This window comes from Thermobia domestica, chromosome 11 (genome assembly GCF_964235325.1).
Source record: "Thermobia domestica chromosome 11, izTheDome1.hap1.1, whole genome shotgun sequence".
Classification (NCBI taxonomy): domain Eukaryota; kingdom Metazoa; phylum Arthropoda; class Insecta; order Zygentoma; family Lepismatidae; genus Thermobia; species Thermobia domestica.
The window spans coordinates 230,398,896-230,416,676 of record NC_137464.1 but is presented as its reverse complement, the minus strand read 5'-3'; the positions used below and the strand labels follow the sequence as shown (position 1 = coordinate 230,416,676).

Below are 17,781 nucleotides of genomic sequence, written 5' to 3'. Positions count from 1 at the left end.
TTCTAATTCTTGGGCCCGATCTTTGTCTTACTCTTTATGGCCTCCCGGAGCTTACGGGCCCTCCCGCACGGCAAGGTCTGCGGTTCCGTTAATTACGTCTCTGGGCCCGTTCCATACATGACAAAGTAATTAAGGGGACAATATTGACAAATCTCAGAGCCATACGAATAAATATTATTTCTAGGGCCCCTAATAGTAGGTTTTTTTTTTTTTTTTTTTTTTTTTTTTACTGAAATGGACCCACTACTCACTTTTGTTTCATTTACGTTTTGTGTGCTGTTTTGTTTATGAATGTAGTGAACCTTTTTGATGCTTCATTTATAATGTTATGTTCATATCGTATATGAAGTAAGAATTTTTTTTTCTTAAAATGCCCCCCCCCCCTCGAACGGCGGGAAGTTTCCCTGGGGGACAGTTGCCTCCCACAAGTTACGGACCTGGCTGGGACACTCGATCAAAAATTTGTAAAAGCTTTTTCATACCAACCGGTGGGAAGGGTGGCTCAGTGATAGATTGCTTACCTCTAGTGCGTGGGGGTTTCTGATTCGATCCCCGGCCAAGAAAGTTTGTTCATTCCGTGGTTTCTTTCAGGGCACTACAGTTGCCTCCCTCATTCTCATTCCACCAATTCTTCGATCATCATTCACTTGCCTTAATCATCCGTTTCTCTTAGCTTAAATGACTTAATCGTGGGACGTTAAACTGAAAGATTTTATTTTATTTCATTTCATTTATCATGCCAGCCATCCTGAGCAAGGTTTCCCCCATTAATACCTGTGACTCCGCGTAGCGTAGTCGCTAACGCTCTCGCCTGTGGTGCGAGCGGTCCCGGGTTCGATTACCGGTGGGGTCATTCGGTCGAAAAAGTGTAACACTTTTCTCATGCCAGCCACCGCGAATGAGGTTTTCCTGGCTTTTCCTTATTCACACCGGGCAAATGCCGTTGTGGTACCTAACTTATAGGGCTAAATGACCTTAGATGCCGAAAGCTCAGAAAGCTAAATCCTAATCCCCATTAATACCAGACCGCTTCCTTTCTTCTCCAACTCCCCAGGTAGTGTTATCGTCATGGAACGTCATGCCTCATATGACGTACTCAAATATGCTATAGATAATAGATATAATAATTCCCAACCTAACTTGAACTTTTTAAAATACATTTTGTATTTTCTCAATAATTTACAATACAGCAAACTTCATGATTGATTTTTTAAAAGGGAGGAAGACAAAGCTGTGTACTTTTTTTTACACCCAGCTGACTGTAGATGATAATCTTGCACATATATAGCTAAGTAGCTCAGCTCCCTTAGGCGTTAACCTATTAGATAGAAGAAATTTTGGAACACAATTCCTCCATACTTTGAAAAAAAGTAAGTAGATCCTAAATCAGTCACTTACCTATAAATAATACGCTCAGTCATTTCTGTATCGACTATTACATGAAGCCCATAACAGTCTTTTTTCGTTCCACTACATAATCATCAGCCAATACAATATGAATTGTGTCATTGTTACGTCGCATCTAGAGAAATTTTATCATGTTATCTGGCTTTAGCAAAAAGGGAAATTCCCGATCAGGAAGAGTGAAATTAAATAGGAAGTCTATCTCATCCATGATAGTGTACACCAGTAAAGAATCTCAATTCAATGGCAAATAAAAATCCATTATTCATCTGAATTCATATTTAAGTAGCGCGATTAAAGATTTTTTTTTTTAAAAAAAAAAAAGAAGAAAAGAACATGGTTGAATATTGGTAGGCTACTTCCATCGGTGCGGTCCTAGTTTACGGTTGCATAGATCTGCAAAATTTACAAAAGAAATGTGTAATTTCAAAAGAATAGTATACAGGGTGGGTCAAATAAAAGTGGCTCGGACTAGTGAATATGATTGGACGGGAATGTATGCATGGAAACACACCACGTGTACGCACACCACCGGTTCAGATTTTAGCGGGCTGTGTCAGTGTGAGTTGAGCAGGGTACAAGGTGAAGATGGTACAGAGCAGCAGAGGAGAAAGTAACGTTGTGGAAAGTAACGTGAAAACAAATTCGTGGAAAGAGTGTGGTCAGTTGTTTGCTCATGAATTTCATGGTGTCAAAGTGCCAGCAAAGATTGCAATGAAACGATTAGTCAGAAAATGGCGTCAGACAGGATTTGTTTTGAAAAAGGCAAAAAATATTCCGAAATGTGTTTGAACACCTGAAATTGTGGATGCAGTTAACCAGAAAATGCTCCAGAATCCTACCAAATCAACCCTATGTCTGTCACAAGAAACCGGCATATCACTCGATCATGCGGACGAACATTCCATGGATTACATTTACACAATCATGCGGACGAATATTGCATAGATCACATTTACACAATCTTTACTCCTGACAGAGTTGTCAGCAGAGGTCAGTCTAATGTTGGCTCTAGCTGGCCACCCCAGTCACCTGATCTGTCCGTGTGCGATTACTTTTTGAGGAAAACCTCAAGTCTAAGCTGTATCGCAACAACCGTCATACTCTTCAAGAACTGCAGCAGAACATTTATGATGAGATTGCAGCAATTCCAGGAGCCCAACTTCGATCTGCCTTCTGCAACTTGCTGACCAGGGCCCAAAAGTACCAAGAGATCAATGGTGGTCATTTTCAACATCTGCTATAAGCAGGTCAGCTCACTATTTCCTTTCTTTGCTGTGTTTCTTTCTACCCTGGAATTCTGTTCTCCGGGCCACTTTTATTTGCTCCATCATGTATAAGTAAATATATGAGGATTTCATCTCTTGATATTCCTAACAATGTTTTTCATAATGTAATCCAGATTGTATGCTTTTAACCACATAATACTCCGTAAGGAAGTCATGATGAACTGACTTCGTATCTCAGTGTAGTGTGTTAAGACTTGATACTGAACAATAAAGCTATTTGACACATAAGGCACCTGATGCGAGTGGTTCCAGGTTCGATTTCAGATAGGAACATTGTCGAAAAGTGTAACAGCTTTTTTTTTTTAGCCAAACCATCTTAAATTAGTTTATTCCTGAGTTTCCCTCATTCATACCAGAAAATTGTCGGAATGGCATCTAACATACAAGTTCCAAGGTGCTTCTTCCCTTTCTTATTCCTTTTTCCCTTCCCCCTTACCCACAGTGTGCTCACAAGGACATCATCCCTCATACAACACCGGTAATGCCCAGAAATATCTATATTTAATAAATAAATAAGTAAACGTAGGGCATCTAGTAACACGAGGAAGACAATGTGTTGTCACTATCGTCGCTTACAAGTATACTCACCGTCGCTGACGAGTCCACTCTCTAGGGACACCCTCCCCTTGCGGCCCATCAGCTTCTCTCCATCCTTACGTGGCTTCGATACCATTTTTACTTGTTAGTGCAGTCAGAAATGGGTCACGATTTATGTCCAGCTCATCCGGATTTAGTGTCACTTTAAGACCCACTGATATGGACAGACCCGGAGACCCACACAAATTCAATGACACGAACAGACCCGGTGGCTGACACCGAGTCTATACGAGTCATAGGGTCACTCCGAATCTTGAGTCTAACTGCCTCTGGGTTTTTCCGAGTCACAAAGTTCGTGACCCATTTCATCACTGTTTTTTAATAGCCATCTAGCACAGGTTGGTATTTTAGCACGGTAGTTTTTATAGTATATGTTCACATGCTGCAAGCTCTCCGAAAGTAAATCTGCACCCAGGAATGCAACTTTTCCCACAAGAAATAATTCGTAAGATGGTAAAAGAGTTTCGTGATGGAAGAACTACGTATTTCATAAATTCATGTATTGTTCTCTACAATGGTATCGCACCACTTTACTAACGACATCCAGTAAAGAAATATCAAGGGTGATACTTAGTTTGTAATGATACTTTACCAACATTGTAATTTGTGGAAGCCAATATCACTTGAGCAACTTGGGTGCATTGTGGTATCGTTCAAAATTGAATTTTCTAGGAGAGAAACTTTGAACATGTAAATCACATCAAGAGAATGTTGTTTACTATCAGATTTAGAAAATAAATTTCATAATTATGTATTTGGTTGCAACAATAAAAGAAATATGAATTTTTCATGAGATATTATGGATCCATTCTTAAAATAATAATTTTGGAGCTTTACCACTTTTTTCTACAACACACCATGAGCCATTTGGTGGTGTGCTGTAAAATAGAAACAGAAACAGCGCTTTAGTGAAATGAAATGAAATCTTTTAGTTTTACGCCCATGGTTATGCCGTATAGACTAAAGGAAACTGTGATGATGAGAATGAGTGAAATGGTAGACTGAAGAAAGTGAAATGAAATGGGAGAACTGCAAGAAGCCCCGCACCTGCTGTGCATATGAAAAAAGCCCATTTGGCACGAGCTGGGTTCGAACTAACAACCTTACGCACCAAAGATGAACACCCTCCCACTCAACTACTGCCACCCTCAACAGCACATTAGTGTCTCCGAGAAAACGGATAGATTCGAGTGGACTATGAAATGTAGTTTCTACAACGATATCTACCAGAAAAATTGAGCAGGAACGGAAACAAGTACACTAGAGCAGCGTTTCTTTCAGAAACAATGTGCCGGGGGGCACACTTAGTATTCCTGGGGGGCACTGCTGGTACTATTCTATGTATCATTATATTATAGACGTATTATTTTGGTCTCCTCCTGGGCGGGCACTCTTAAAGCTCCGGGAGACAGTGCCACCCCTTAAAAAAAATGTCTGGAAGAAATACTGCACTACAGTTTATGTATAAATAGAGATACGTTTAAAATCCTGCATAGATATTAAAATTTAAGCATTTGACAGAGTACTGCATATTGTATAATCTTGGTCTGCGAATAACTACAGAAAACAATTTAAAGCTGCTAGGTATATAGTAGATTAATATGACGAATTATCAGCTGCGAAATGTGCTTTAGCACTTCATCAGGCGATGACAATCACTCGAATAGCTTTTACTTTTGAGTAAATCTGTTGATTGGTGATTTCATAGTGTTATGAAAACAGTTTTGTGTATAAAAGTACCAATATTATAGACCTAATAATCCATTATGAAATGGGCACACTAAACTGAAGACAGTGCGTGGGATGGAGTTATACGTTAAGCTTTGGAAGACTATGATAATTACATATAGATTTGATACGCATTAGAATAATCAGCTAGTTACTACATGACAAAGTTTTATTGAACTTCTATAGATAAGATGTCACATTTTACATCATGTCTCAGGGTTGTCAGTCTTCTCAAATTCTCATACGTAGGGATGGTGCTTGAGACCGAGACTAGTCCGGTATCATCTAAATTTCGAGACGAGATCGAAATAGATGTTTTCAGATCAGATCGAGACAAGATCTAAACTCAACGCGCCAAGACTTACTCGAGACAGAATCGCGATCGAGACACACATGATTCGAAACGAGCCCACACGGGGTAAAGCAAATATCAGTTCTGATTAGTTGATACATCGCAAGTGTTTAAACGGCACACAATTAAGTTGAAATTCAATAACTGTTATTTTCATTCAAGTCATTTTACATATGTATTCAACGATCATGTTGCCAATATATTCGGAAAGTTAATTTTGTTAAGCAAACACATAAAATCTCAGTTCCCAACATGATATTTCTTCTCATAGCAGGGGTTTAGTTGGAACGTAACACAGTGGACTTTCCGAAAAATATTTGTAGTTCGCTAACAAATTGGATCGTAAGCCGTGGCATTAGTTCTACCCGTTGAGGTAAAAATAATTATTTTTTCTAGCTAAATCAGTGCTTCACAGTTCAGGAATTCCTTAGGGAAAGACATTTGAAAATGCCTTGTTCTGCAACCGTTCACATAGTTTTAAAGAAAGGCACCGACTTCCATTTAAAACTGGGTTAAAATTTTCGAAAAATGAAATGAAATCTTCGAGTTTTACGTCCCACGATTATGACGGATAGGCTAAAGGAGATGGTGATGATGAGAAATGAATGAAATTTTGGAATGAACAAAGTGAGAGAACCCCAAGGAAACCCATGCATATACGGTATTTGTCCATCACAGTTACTTGGTGCGAGCTGAGATCGAACCAGGGACTCTACGCACCACAGGTAAACACTCTACCACTGAACCACTGCGGTCCCTGAAAATCTTCGGATTGGAATAGAGTTAGAGCAAGTATTCCAGAAAAAAATCTCCAAAATCATGGAAAGAACATTAGATTAGTATGCCAGACATTAATATTCTTTTTAGGAAGTACTAAAAAGGATCTTAAATATTTATCTTTAAAAAAAAATAAATTTCATTGTTAAACAGAGCTTTGTACATTCACGAAGTTAGAAAAAATATTCATGAAGTTTAATGTTTAGTATATATTTAATGTCCATCTCTAATTCAGAAATTACACAGAGCTCCTTCGTGGCTAAGCGGTTAGCGTATACGCGCCTTTGGCGTGGGAGACCCGGGTTCGATTCCCGGCGGGAGCTCATGTGGTTCGAATTCCACGTTAATCAGTAGATCCCGTCTCATATAGCCTCACTGCTGAAAGGGACATTAAACTCAAAATCAACTGAACTCAGTAATTGTATAGTTCAGAACAGATATACGATTAAGAACATTACTTGTATTACGCTTTCTATTCAAGGAAGGGTAAATAGCCACAGGCAGTGTGAAGGTACAGCTTTACACTTTCATAAACTTACGTAGTAACGATAGGAGGCGATAGGTCATTGGTCAGTACCACGCTCTGATCGCCTTTCCCGCTAGGTTTCCTGAAGTTCCCCAGGTATCCATTTGACAGAAGTTGAGTGAACCGCAGAGGCACATTTAATCCAGGGAGAAATTGGTTCAAATTATCTCATGGATGAATATCAATGATGGAAATCGGGCTGTCAGTTGGCTGGCAGAGACCTTACAGACTAAGCCATATCGGCTCTAATTTCTAAGGTTACCAGTTTCAGTTTCGCAAAAGGTTAACATTTTTATGGTTTCTGCAGATGAGTTCCATATTATACACTACAGGCAGAGATAGAGTGGGTCAGTGGGTCATAGGTTAACAGGACTTCACCCACTGCGGCCCACTCTGCTCAGTGCATAGTAGACATCATCTTCAGAACACTGGTGAATTTGTCTACGTTTTACTTTCAAGGCCTTCATTTTTCTTCCTTTTCCATTTGTTTCTATTTACTTACCTGGGATGAGTATCTCTAAGTGAAAAAAAAACTTCAGGCACTTTTGAATATTAACATTTGTAATTATAAAAATAGTAATATGTCTCCCTACTTGGCTTTCGAGAGGCAGCCTGTGCGTTTTAGAGGAGCTGACTACTGAAAAAAAAAATATATTTTTGAATGACCTGTAATATATGAATTATTACATAAGAAATTGAATGTCACTATGTGTGCTTGATCATCACGGCCAAATGGCAAAGCCGAATGAAATTACGGGGACCGCGGTGACTCAGTGTTAGAGAGTGCACCTCTGGTGCATGGGGTCCTTGGCTCGATCCCAGCTTGCTCCAAGTGAATTTTGTGGTGGACAAACTCCGTGTGCGTGGGTTTTCTCAGGGTTCTCCAGTTTCCTCCCACTTTCTTCAATCAACCATTTCACTCATTTCTCATCATCACCGTCTACTTTGTCCTAGTCAGCATACAATCGGACATAAAACAAAAAATTTCATTTCATTTTCCCCTAAATGAAATGGCTTTTGGTATAGGCCCCAATAAACTGGGATGTTATCGTATAACTGACAAACCCGCAAGTCCTGTGCCTTTACACTATTGTCTGAATGATTGAAAATGATATAAAATTAAAAATATTTATGGCTAGCAAAGTAGTTTTAATACCACGTTAATAATATTTATAATTAAGAATTTTTCGATAATTACTCAAATTTAAGACGTTCCTTGATTCTAAGACGCACCGCGATTTCGCTGCGTTAAATTGAGGGAAAATAGTAATATGTTCTGTTTTTACTATTACTAAAGCGCTCTTTGGTATTTGTTATTTTCAATGATTTTTATGTATCCCTTTCCCCTCTCCATGTTGCGGGGCACGGCATCGGAAGTATCATTGTTCATTTCAGCGACCCCCAAAAAAAACAGAAGTGTCACTGTTCATCCCAGCGATCCCAAAAACTATAGATTCGACACTAATATCAGTTATTTTCGAACACTTTCAAATGTCACTCTCCCTCTCCCTTAAGTTACACGTCAAAGTGATATGACAAAAACCATAGGAGATTCTAACTCTATCTAGGTTGATGAAAGGGAAATGTCAAAATGATTGCAACTTTATGTATCAAGCAAAAAATTTGTATAGTCTAACCATTTCTGTGTTTGTTCGGTAACATCATTGAAAAAAAAATCGTTTACGTATTATTTTCTCATTTCTCATAGTTTGCATCCTGATTATTTGAGATAGCCAGGGTAGGCCCGTATCCAGAGGGGGTCAAGGGGGAGCCGGGCCCCCCTAAATTTTCGCGGCAGGCTTGCAATTGAACTATAATACGGTGATGAACTATACTATGGTTGGATCGGCCCCCCCTAACTTCAGCCGCCCCCCCTACATTTTTGGGCTGGCTACAGGCCTGAGCCAGGGGTAGCTGTATAAAAGCACGTAGCCAAAAATTTATTTCAGAAGGAATACAAATTCAATATGAGGATAAAGTATACAAACATTTATAAAAATCACTCCTAAAATTAGACTAAATTTACAGAAAAGTCGAGATTTCGGGGGAGAACCGAACCCCATAACTCTCACCTTACCTACATCCCTGGCTGCATATTTTCGAAAGGCTATTAGTCATTGCTCAGTTTCTAATTTCACACAACTTATCATTCAGGGGTTATTTGTTGTTCTGTTCTGTTCTCGATGCTCTTACTTTTGATATTATATCACGCAACAACGACTCAAACGCACTAGCTGTCACCCGAAGCAAGAACTCGCCTTAGCGCCCCCCTGACCAAACAAACAGAAACGCTCTAACAAATGTTTGACCAATTTTGCGCCCTTCCATTCCGGCGCCCGGGGCACAAGCCCAGTTTTCATTCAGGGGCCGCGGTGGCTCAGTGGTAGAGCGTTCATTTCTGGCGCATGGGGTCCCGGGTTCAAACCCTGCTCCCACCAAGTGAACTTTGTAGTGGACAAACACCGTGTGCGTGGGTTTTCTCGGGGTTCTCCCGTTTCCTCCCACTTTCTTCATTCCACCATTTCATTCATTTCTCATAATCACCGTCTCCTTTAGCCTAACCGGCATAACCGTAGGACGTAAAACTCAAAGATTTCATTTCATTTCATTTTCCAGTTTTCACCCAGTTACGTCACTGCACGCGACCGGCGCAAGGCCCCGTGGGGCTCCCTACCGTAGGCCCCGTAAAAGCAAAGGCTACATACGAGTAAGAAATTCGTACTTAATCCTACTATTATAAACCTAATTACACGACCTAGTTCTTCATGTTAGTTTCCTAGTTAAGAAAGAAAGAAAAGTTTAGAAATTACCTGGCTGTGTAGGTGATTAACTTTTCTTCGCATCTGACACAATTATCCGTTCTTGTTGACGATTTTTCCATTGTGTGAATCGTCACTTGTAAACGTTTTCGCAGGTGTTTGAGACACATAGTTTGAGATATTTTCCCCCTTTTGCTGGACATAGTACAATTTAACGTACAACGCAAATTTCGGAAGTCAACAAACCGCACAGGGTCGACAGCACTATATGGAACACGCTGTTCACTGCACCTCGTCACGCATATGACAAAAATACTACTGGAATGTTTACTTTTTTTTTTTTTTTAACGCCTACAAATCCTGTACCGTACCTACACACCTCTTGTTTTCACCGTTGCCCAATTTAAGTAAAAATGTATTTCTCCTAGAACAAAGCTGAGAAAATCTGTCAATTTTTTTTTAAAAAAATATATTGACCCAAGAAAACTTGGATATTTCTAAATATTTTCAGCTGGGAAACTTCCTTTAACACAAATGAAAGACCAGAAAGGTAGTTTGAAATTAAATAACAGAAAAGCGTTGTTTAGCGTCTTATGCCTTGTAGCTCAAAAGGAGATTTAGGGGGTAAACCCTAAATCAAATGGTAATAATTCTGGGCCTTGTGCAAAGTCGTTTTTAGTGTTGTATTAACAGCTTGACTAAGGCATGCTTCTAACTTCCGCATTTAGTAACACGTAAGTGAAGTTATCAACGATTTATATCAAGAAACGTCAACCTCGAGGTTTTCGCAGGGTTGCCTAAATACTTTAGGAGAAATTAAGTTAAGTGAGTTCTATTCCCTCTTATAACGATTTCTCCTATTGTGTTTGGACAACCCTGGGAAATTCGTGGTTGCCCTTTTTCGATAGACCCTAAGTTAGCATCACACGTTGGTCAAGCATTTTAATACATCGCTACAAACGACTGTGCATAAGGTAGTATGTGTCTTCTTCTTTATTTATGTAACCGTACAAGGTACAACATATTCCGTATTTTATGTTATGTAAGTAAACTACAATTCAAACTACGTCTGCTGTATAACGAGACCTGCACGCACACGGATTACATTAACAAAACGCAAAATTTGCTATTTACTTTGTGATAATCGGCATTAGGTCTACAATAATGACTTTTCGCATTTTTTGCGTTACGTTGTTGTGCGCAGAATTTTACGAACACTGGAGTGAAGTCCCAAATCAGTCATTATCATAGTTTTGTTTATAATGGACATTTTCACAGATTATTTATTGCTCTAAAAAAAACTTCAGAGCTAGCTGATTACAGAAAACACTTCCTTTCGCTCATGCGATGATTCTAACTGGTCGAAATTTGCGATTGAATTCCGGTCTGCTATTCATGTGCTTAATACCAGGGTGCGAATTGGCGGGGGGGATGCCAGGGATTTCCCCCCCTGACAAAAATCTTTCCCACCCTGGAGAATAAAAATTTTATCCCTGGCAGGGATAACTTTTTCCCCCTCTGGAGTATTTTTAAGTGGACATAAAGATAAGTAGGTCTACTTTGCGTAGCTAACCTAAATATTACTTGAGTGAAAATTTATGAAAGATCTCACATCTCAACTGTTTTGTACTTGTTAGTGTGTATATATATATATATGGGGAGAGGACTGCTTGCGCATATGGGTGAAGTTCATCCCCCCCTGGGAAAATTTTTCAATTCGCACACTGCTTAATACAATGACCACCATGTTTGTACGTCACAAATCGGTACAGGGGAAAAGGTCTACGCCGCTCAGTAGGGAAGAGGCTTAGCGAAAAATATGATACATGTTTTTTCAAATGTATATGACTTTGCTAATAACAGAAAGAATAAGAAAAGTAATAAAATTTCAGGTTTATTTAAAAAGAAAGCTATTTGTTTATTTATACCAATTATTTGAATATACTTGAATATCTTAGGACAAAGTTGAATTGTACTAATTTGCTATATTATTGATATTGTTTGCAGCCTGAGGTAACAAACTAATTAATATTCTCATGTTTCGGTCACTGACCGACCTTACGAAGCGAATTTTATTCATTCTTCAGAAAATATCAACAATATAAGAGCATAGTTATTTGATAGTAGAGTGCTAATTTCTTATAGGGGTATATGCAAGTTCATCGTGGATTCGATAGTTATGTGCTCAAGGGGAAGCCCAAGGAAATTAATACATGATAAAACATTTATCCAAGCAAAAATAACCTAAATTCTTTACTGAGTTCAACACAAGGACGCACAAACTTATGATAATAATTCTGTTCACGATAATTTACCAGTGCTACTATCGAACTACTTTACACATTAACAATATTATTTCATCATAATATATTCGCGCTTACTGTCGTATTTTCTTTAGCCCATAGAACATATTCGTAAATTGTTTATATTAGTCCATGTGAACATTTACAAATTGGCTGAAGTGATTTGAACACATGAGTTAACATTTAAACCAACAAATAAACATATGGTCTCACAGTAATGATAAAAAACTAGTTTTAGAGGATTATTACTGAATAAAATATTTTTTTCTACTTTTATGTTCCATGTATATGTCCTGTAGGCAAAGGGAGACTGATGATTAATGAGAATGATTGATTATAAAATAATCGATGGAATGATCATGTGGGAGAAACCGTCAGAATCGCGAGAAAACCCATGGACACGAGGTTGTCTACCACAAATTCATATGGCTTGAATTCGAACCAGGGACCCCTCACACTAGACTATTGATCTATTGTGTCTTTTGATAATGAATGTTTGTAATATGTCATGACGAGTATGTTTGTTTCAAACCTCTGCAAGATGTGTGCGAGTGATTCCCCAAAGGAATATTAGGCTTTTCAAAGGCTGAAATAAGAGATGCGAGGCCTTAGGACAAGCAAATGCGGGAGTCTTAGGGCTGAGCCCTAAGCTACCGAAGGTTAGTATTTTTATAAGTGTAGTATTCTATAATATTTTTCATATCTTAAAATTCCTTCCTTCTTGCTTTGGCTTTGACAAAGTTGTCATTTACACCTTCGAAGTTCTGTTTCGTGAGCAAGAACTACTCAGTGAAACTGTTAATTCTTTTAATCTTCCTTAACCTATGACGCTTCTCAAATAGTTTTTCATTACTTTAATTAAGGCCACGGTAGCTCAGTGGTAGAGCATTTATCTCTGGGTGAGTGTGGTACTTGGTTCGATCCCCGACCAAATAAGTTAAGAGGCCTCATCATTGCGAAATTAAAATACCGCTAATTTTACAGAATTATGTAATATTTTCAAATAGATAAAAGATAATCGAAAGTGGAACAAGACCTCCCTAGACAATATTATTTTGCGTGAGATACCGTTATCATGACTCATTTATCTGCTTTCGATTTCCAGCCATTTAGAAAATCGGCATTTATTTTCGCGTTTCTAAATAACAGCAAACGAAAAGCTACTAGGTGACTCGTGATAACGGTACCTCATGCAAAATAACATCGTCTAGGGAGGTCTTGATCCACTTTTCGATTATCTTTTATCTATTTGAAGATATCACATAATTACTGTAAAATTAGCGGTATTTTAATTTCGCAGTGATACAGACTCTTAACGGTGGACAACATGGTGTCCGTTGGTTATCCTGGGGTACTCCCGTTCCCTCCTTATTCCACTAATTATCATTCACTTACCTTAATCATCCCTTAACCATCCATCTCCCTTAGCCTAAAGGGTTATACTCGTGGTACGTTAAACTGAAAGATTTCATTTTTTCAATAATTTTGGAAAATGAACGCTCCGTACTGACAGTGCCAGGAATCTTCAAAAATATCAAAGCTGTACAGACTTCCAGAAAACTGGATGAAAGGAAGTGATTTTCACTGTAAAAAGACAAGCTAGTTGACTGACTTGCCTCTTTTGAGATCTCATTGCTAAGTGCTGAAATAATGCTCAAATTTTATCGCGAAATTCTTGCGAATTTTTAACGATAATAACTTAAAATTTAAGAATGGAATGTATTGATAGAGAAATCAATAGCATGTGTTTAATCTCTTAAAAAATAAATAAAAATAGTAAAAATGGGCCGGGTTATGAGTGGGCGCCTAGACAGTTGCCAGTCAGCCATTCTGTAGTTACGCCCCTGATGCAAACGATTCTCGGTTCAAATCCGATTACTAGCAGCTGTGATGGGCGACGCCAGACAGGTCTGTCACTTTTGTGATTCTTCCAACATGCTATTTTCTTTCATTGTCTTGAGTGGCGCAAATGTGCTTTCAAAATTGGGGGGAAGGGGACGGTTAAGACCGTTCCCATATTTTTTTGAAAGGAATGTTCAAGACTTTTATGAAGTTGGATAACAATGCTGTGGAGGATCAGGGTAGCAGAGTTGTCTTCAACATTGAGAAGCGGGCAGATTTGAGGCATGTTCTTGGGGGGAAGAGGGAGAGGGTCGTATTACTATAGATGAATCTGATTTCTGAAGTGAACCTGTTGTATATTATGTATTAAGCGATGTAGGTGAAGTGACAATCGGACACAAATCATCACATTTCTTCTCAAAAAACACATTTCAAATCGGATTATTGGAGGGAGAGTCCCCCCAGTTCCAAGATTGAGGGGGCATGTCCCTCTCATCTCCCTGGAATTCGCGCCAGTGAGTGTCTTCATCTTATCAACTCGCTGTTTGTTTGCATTTATCATGTCTTTCTAGGCATAAGAAAGGATCATTCATCCTGATAAGCCAATGACCGGAACAAATAGAAACTTGAACGGATATTTTAACTCTATTTAAAACTTCTCTATTGGTGCATAGTAGTTGGTATTATTATAAGTACTGCATAATAGATACACATGCTTTCTTTTGCAATTACTAGCCATTTGTTCAAGTAGGTATTGTATTTGAGTAAGATCATAGATTTAACTGTGTAAGATTAACTCGCAGGGGGAATAAAACTACTTGCGTCATTCTGTTGTTTCATGTCCATGAACCTCGATAACTTGTTACAAAAGAATCCCTTCTTTAGACGCATTTTATATTTTCTTATTGAGTACGCAAACATTCAATTGAATTGGGTTCAATTTTTTAGGTTTACAAAACTCAGTACAATCGCAGTAGTTACGAAAAAACTGCAGTGTAGCCAGGCCTTATCAGTGGAAAACAACTGATGACTTCCTTAGTAGATTATTGATAGTACGGGGTAATTGCCTTGACATTTGTTGCTGTATTTCAAACATAAATTGCTGAATAATGTTCAGAGAACTAAACCATGATTTGAAATATTAAACACAGAAATAATTAGATGTCCAAACGTTGCTTTGAATAAGATAAGACAGGAAGGAAGTCTTAAAAGAACAGCTATGACCGTCTGTCTGTTGACAGGTATCAGAGCATAAACTACAAGAGATACCGAAAACTGGCTTTTTTGATGGATTCAGAGTTCCTAAGAACAGGTTATATCTCCTCCTTTAATTCTCTATTCGCCGGTACAAATCAATTATCACCATAAAATAGAAAGGTAATAGATAGCGAAAAATGATTTTTTTTTAAAAAAATAATGTATTTAGTTTCAAGAACAGCTTCCGTCCTCACACTTATCTCTTTTTTAAAACTGGAAATGTTAGAAATCCACAACAACAACCGATATTAATCTCCATACAGCAAAAACGGTAAAAGATTAAGAGGAATTGGTTTTTGAGGTGAATTCAGTGTTCCAAATGTACTAGATTTTGTCATCAACTCTATCTCTCTACTCAAATCGGAAGTGGTAGCAATATAAGATTTCCGATTTGAAGACTGATCACCATAGAAAAGAACGGTAATAGCGAGAAACGGTTTTTCCATATGAATCTTTTGTTTACTGAAATTTAGCATCAGTTTTTAACAAAAGTGATCTTTATTGTTTTTCTAGTCATCTTGTTTCAAACAATTATTTGTATAGACTATTTTTCCACTATTTATAATGAACTTAAGTATTTTCTTAATTAATTGTATTTATATAGACATTTGTTTAGGTGTAAGAAATAAAGAACTGTGAAATACAAGTAAAAAATTCTTTTTAAAAATGCACAGAAAACTATTATTATACCACATTGACTTGATCCCTAGTCTTCCGTTGCAAGCGCTGCTATCGTCTGAAGGAATTTCACTCACTTTCTCTCGCTTAGCAACAGCTGAACCCTTATTGACTCAATTCGAGGGTGTGTGAGGGTGTGAGCTTTAGTTCGCATTTTTGCCACGGCTCAAGACATTTTGGCAGTACAATAGCACTTCCATTCACAATCAAACCCTCTGTCGATCCTCAGATGAAACTCTCTTTGTTAGTTTATTGTTATTAAAATAGAAACATACCATTCGCTAAATAAGTTCTTATTTTTTTCAGTCACGTGTGGGTTTCATGATCGACCCACATTTCAAAGGAAATTTGATTGCCAAGCATAAAAAGATCAAAGGATTGTAATTGAAAATTAATTTGGTGATCATGCAATCTGCTTCTGAGTTGCTACATATGCTGTACTGATCAGCTGATTAATGGGTAAGATAAAAAATTAACATACAAATCAAATAAACATATAGCTCACGCCATTTGATGTTTAAAAAATGTTATATTAGAAAAGCGATCTAATTAATAAGCACGTTTGGTAATCAGATACAATTTAGAAATATATACAATATGCAATTATAATTTTGGAATTAAAATTTAATACAGCTTTTACGTGGATAATTCAGTAATAATTGAATTTTGAATGGATTTATTTTACTGGTTTAAATTGCATACTATCATATTGACAAATTTCAATCGGTAGACAGATTATTTATAATTATTAGACATCTACACTATGCTATGCACAAGTGTTGGAAGTCCTACAGAACGGCTCCAGGTATGTCTATACGTCTGCTGTCTATCGACAGGTACCAGACGAACCGCTCTTTTTTGCAATAGATCCCGCGTCCCAAAAATAGGTTCCATCTCCTGTGTTAACGCTCTTTTCACACCGGAAGTGGTAGAAATAGCGTTTATTGCCATAGAGCAAAGACGAAAAGAGCACGATAAGTGGTTTCTTACAATCGACTCAGCGTCTCGAAAGAACATATTATTACACCCGCAACACTAACTGAAAGTAGTTGAAATTTATTAGTGCTTTCTGGTTTCAATACTGATTTTCCTAGAGAGAAAAAAAAACGGTAAGAGATAAAAAAAAAAAATAAAAAACCCTTAACAAATCGTGTGTGACAAGAATGAGTTTTATTTTGATTTTTATCTATCTGTTCAAACCGCAAGAGTGGAAATGTATAATTTCCTGTACAAACCCTGATTACATTACGAGTAAAATATGATATTTTTTTTCTTTTATGTTAACATCTCACAATTTTGCCCATTAAGGCTAAGGAAGACAATGATTCAAGCAAGTGAATGATGATAGAAGTATCAGTGGAATGAGAAGCAGGGAGGAAACGGGAGTACGCCCTCACAAACACGATGTTGTCCATCCAAGCTTACTTGGTCAGAGATCGAACCACAGACCCCCATGCATCAGAGATAAGAGTTCTACCATTGAGACACCGTGCCCCCTACGAGTAAAATTGAGATTGATAGCGACAAACAGTATTTTGATATGAATTAAGTATCCCAAGAATATATTTCACCTCTGATTTGTATTCCTATTTTGCAACCGGAAGTGATAGACATCAATTACCGGTAACACTTCTGGTTTTAAATTTAATGCAAGTAATGTTTATATATAACTCTATGGCCTATGGAACCCGGAGGTTCAATGCCGCGTTCACAAAAGCTCTCCACTGACTTCTATCCTTAGCTAACTGCATCCAGTTTCTACTTTGTATTCCAATCTCTGCGAGATCCATCTTAATATTGTCCTCCCATCTGCACCTAGGTCTTCCTAATGGTCGTTTTCCAGTCAAGACTTTGAAAGCGTTTCTACTTTCTTCCATTCTAGCTACATGACCCGCCCACCTAAGCCTCCTAGACTTGACGACCCTAACAATGTTGGGTAAACCATATAAATTATGTAGTTCCTCGTTATGAAGTTTCCGCCATTCCCCATTCCCGTTCCTCTTGGGTCCGAATATTCGTCTCAGGATCTTGTTCTCAAATACTTTCAGTCTATGTTCTTCCCTCAGAATAAGTGACCATGTTTCGCAGCCATACAGAACAACAGGCATGATTATCGTTTTTGTATATTTTAAGCTTCAAATTCCTCGACAGAATTCGCGACGACAAGAGATTTTGAACCGAATAGTAACACGAATTCTCTGCTTTTAGTCGACATTTAATTTCCCCGTGAATATGATTTTCCTCTGTTAATATTGATCCTAGATATTTG

The 17,781-nt window shown here is 38.0% G+C and overlaps 1 protein-coding gene across 2 annotated transcripts in view; it reads right to left on the bottom strand.

Moving 5' to 3' along the window:
• LOC145664802 (uncharacterized) overlaps positions 1-17,781 on the bottom strand; it is a 67,521-nt gene that overhangs the window by 29,614 nt on the left and 20,126 nt on the right. Inside the window, exon 1 of one of the 2 annotated variants that reach the window (XM_081731763.1) lies at positions 9,484-9,737. The exons of the other annotated variant lie outside the window; for it this stretch is intronic. Coding sequence (XP_081587889.1) covers positions 9,484-9,635 — 152 coding nt within the window. The 5' untranslated portion in view covers positions 9,636-9,737. Of the gene's footprint in view, positions 1-9,483; positions 9,738-17,781 lie in introns of those variants that run through there. 2 annotated transcript variants of the gene reach the window in all.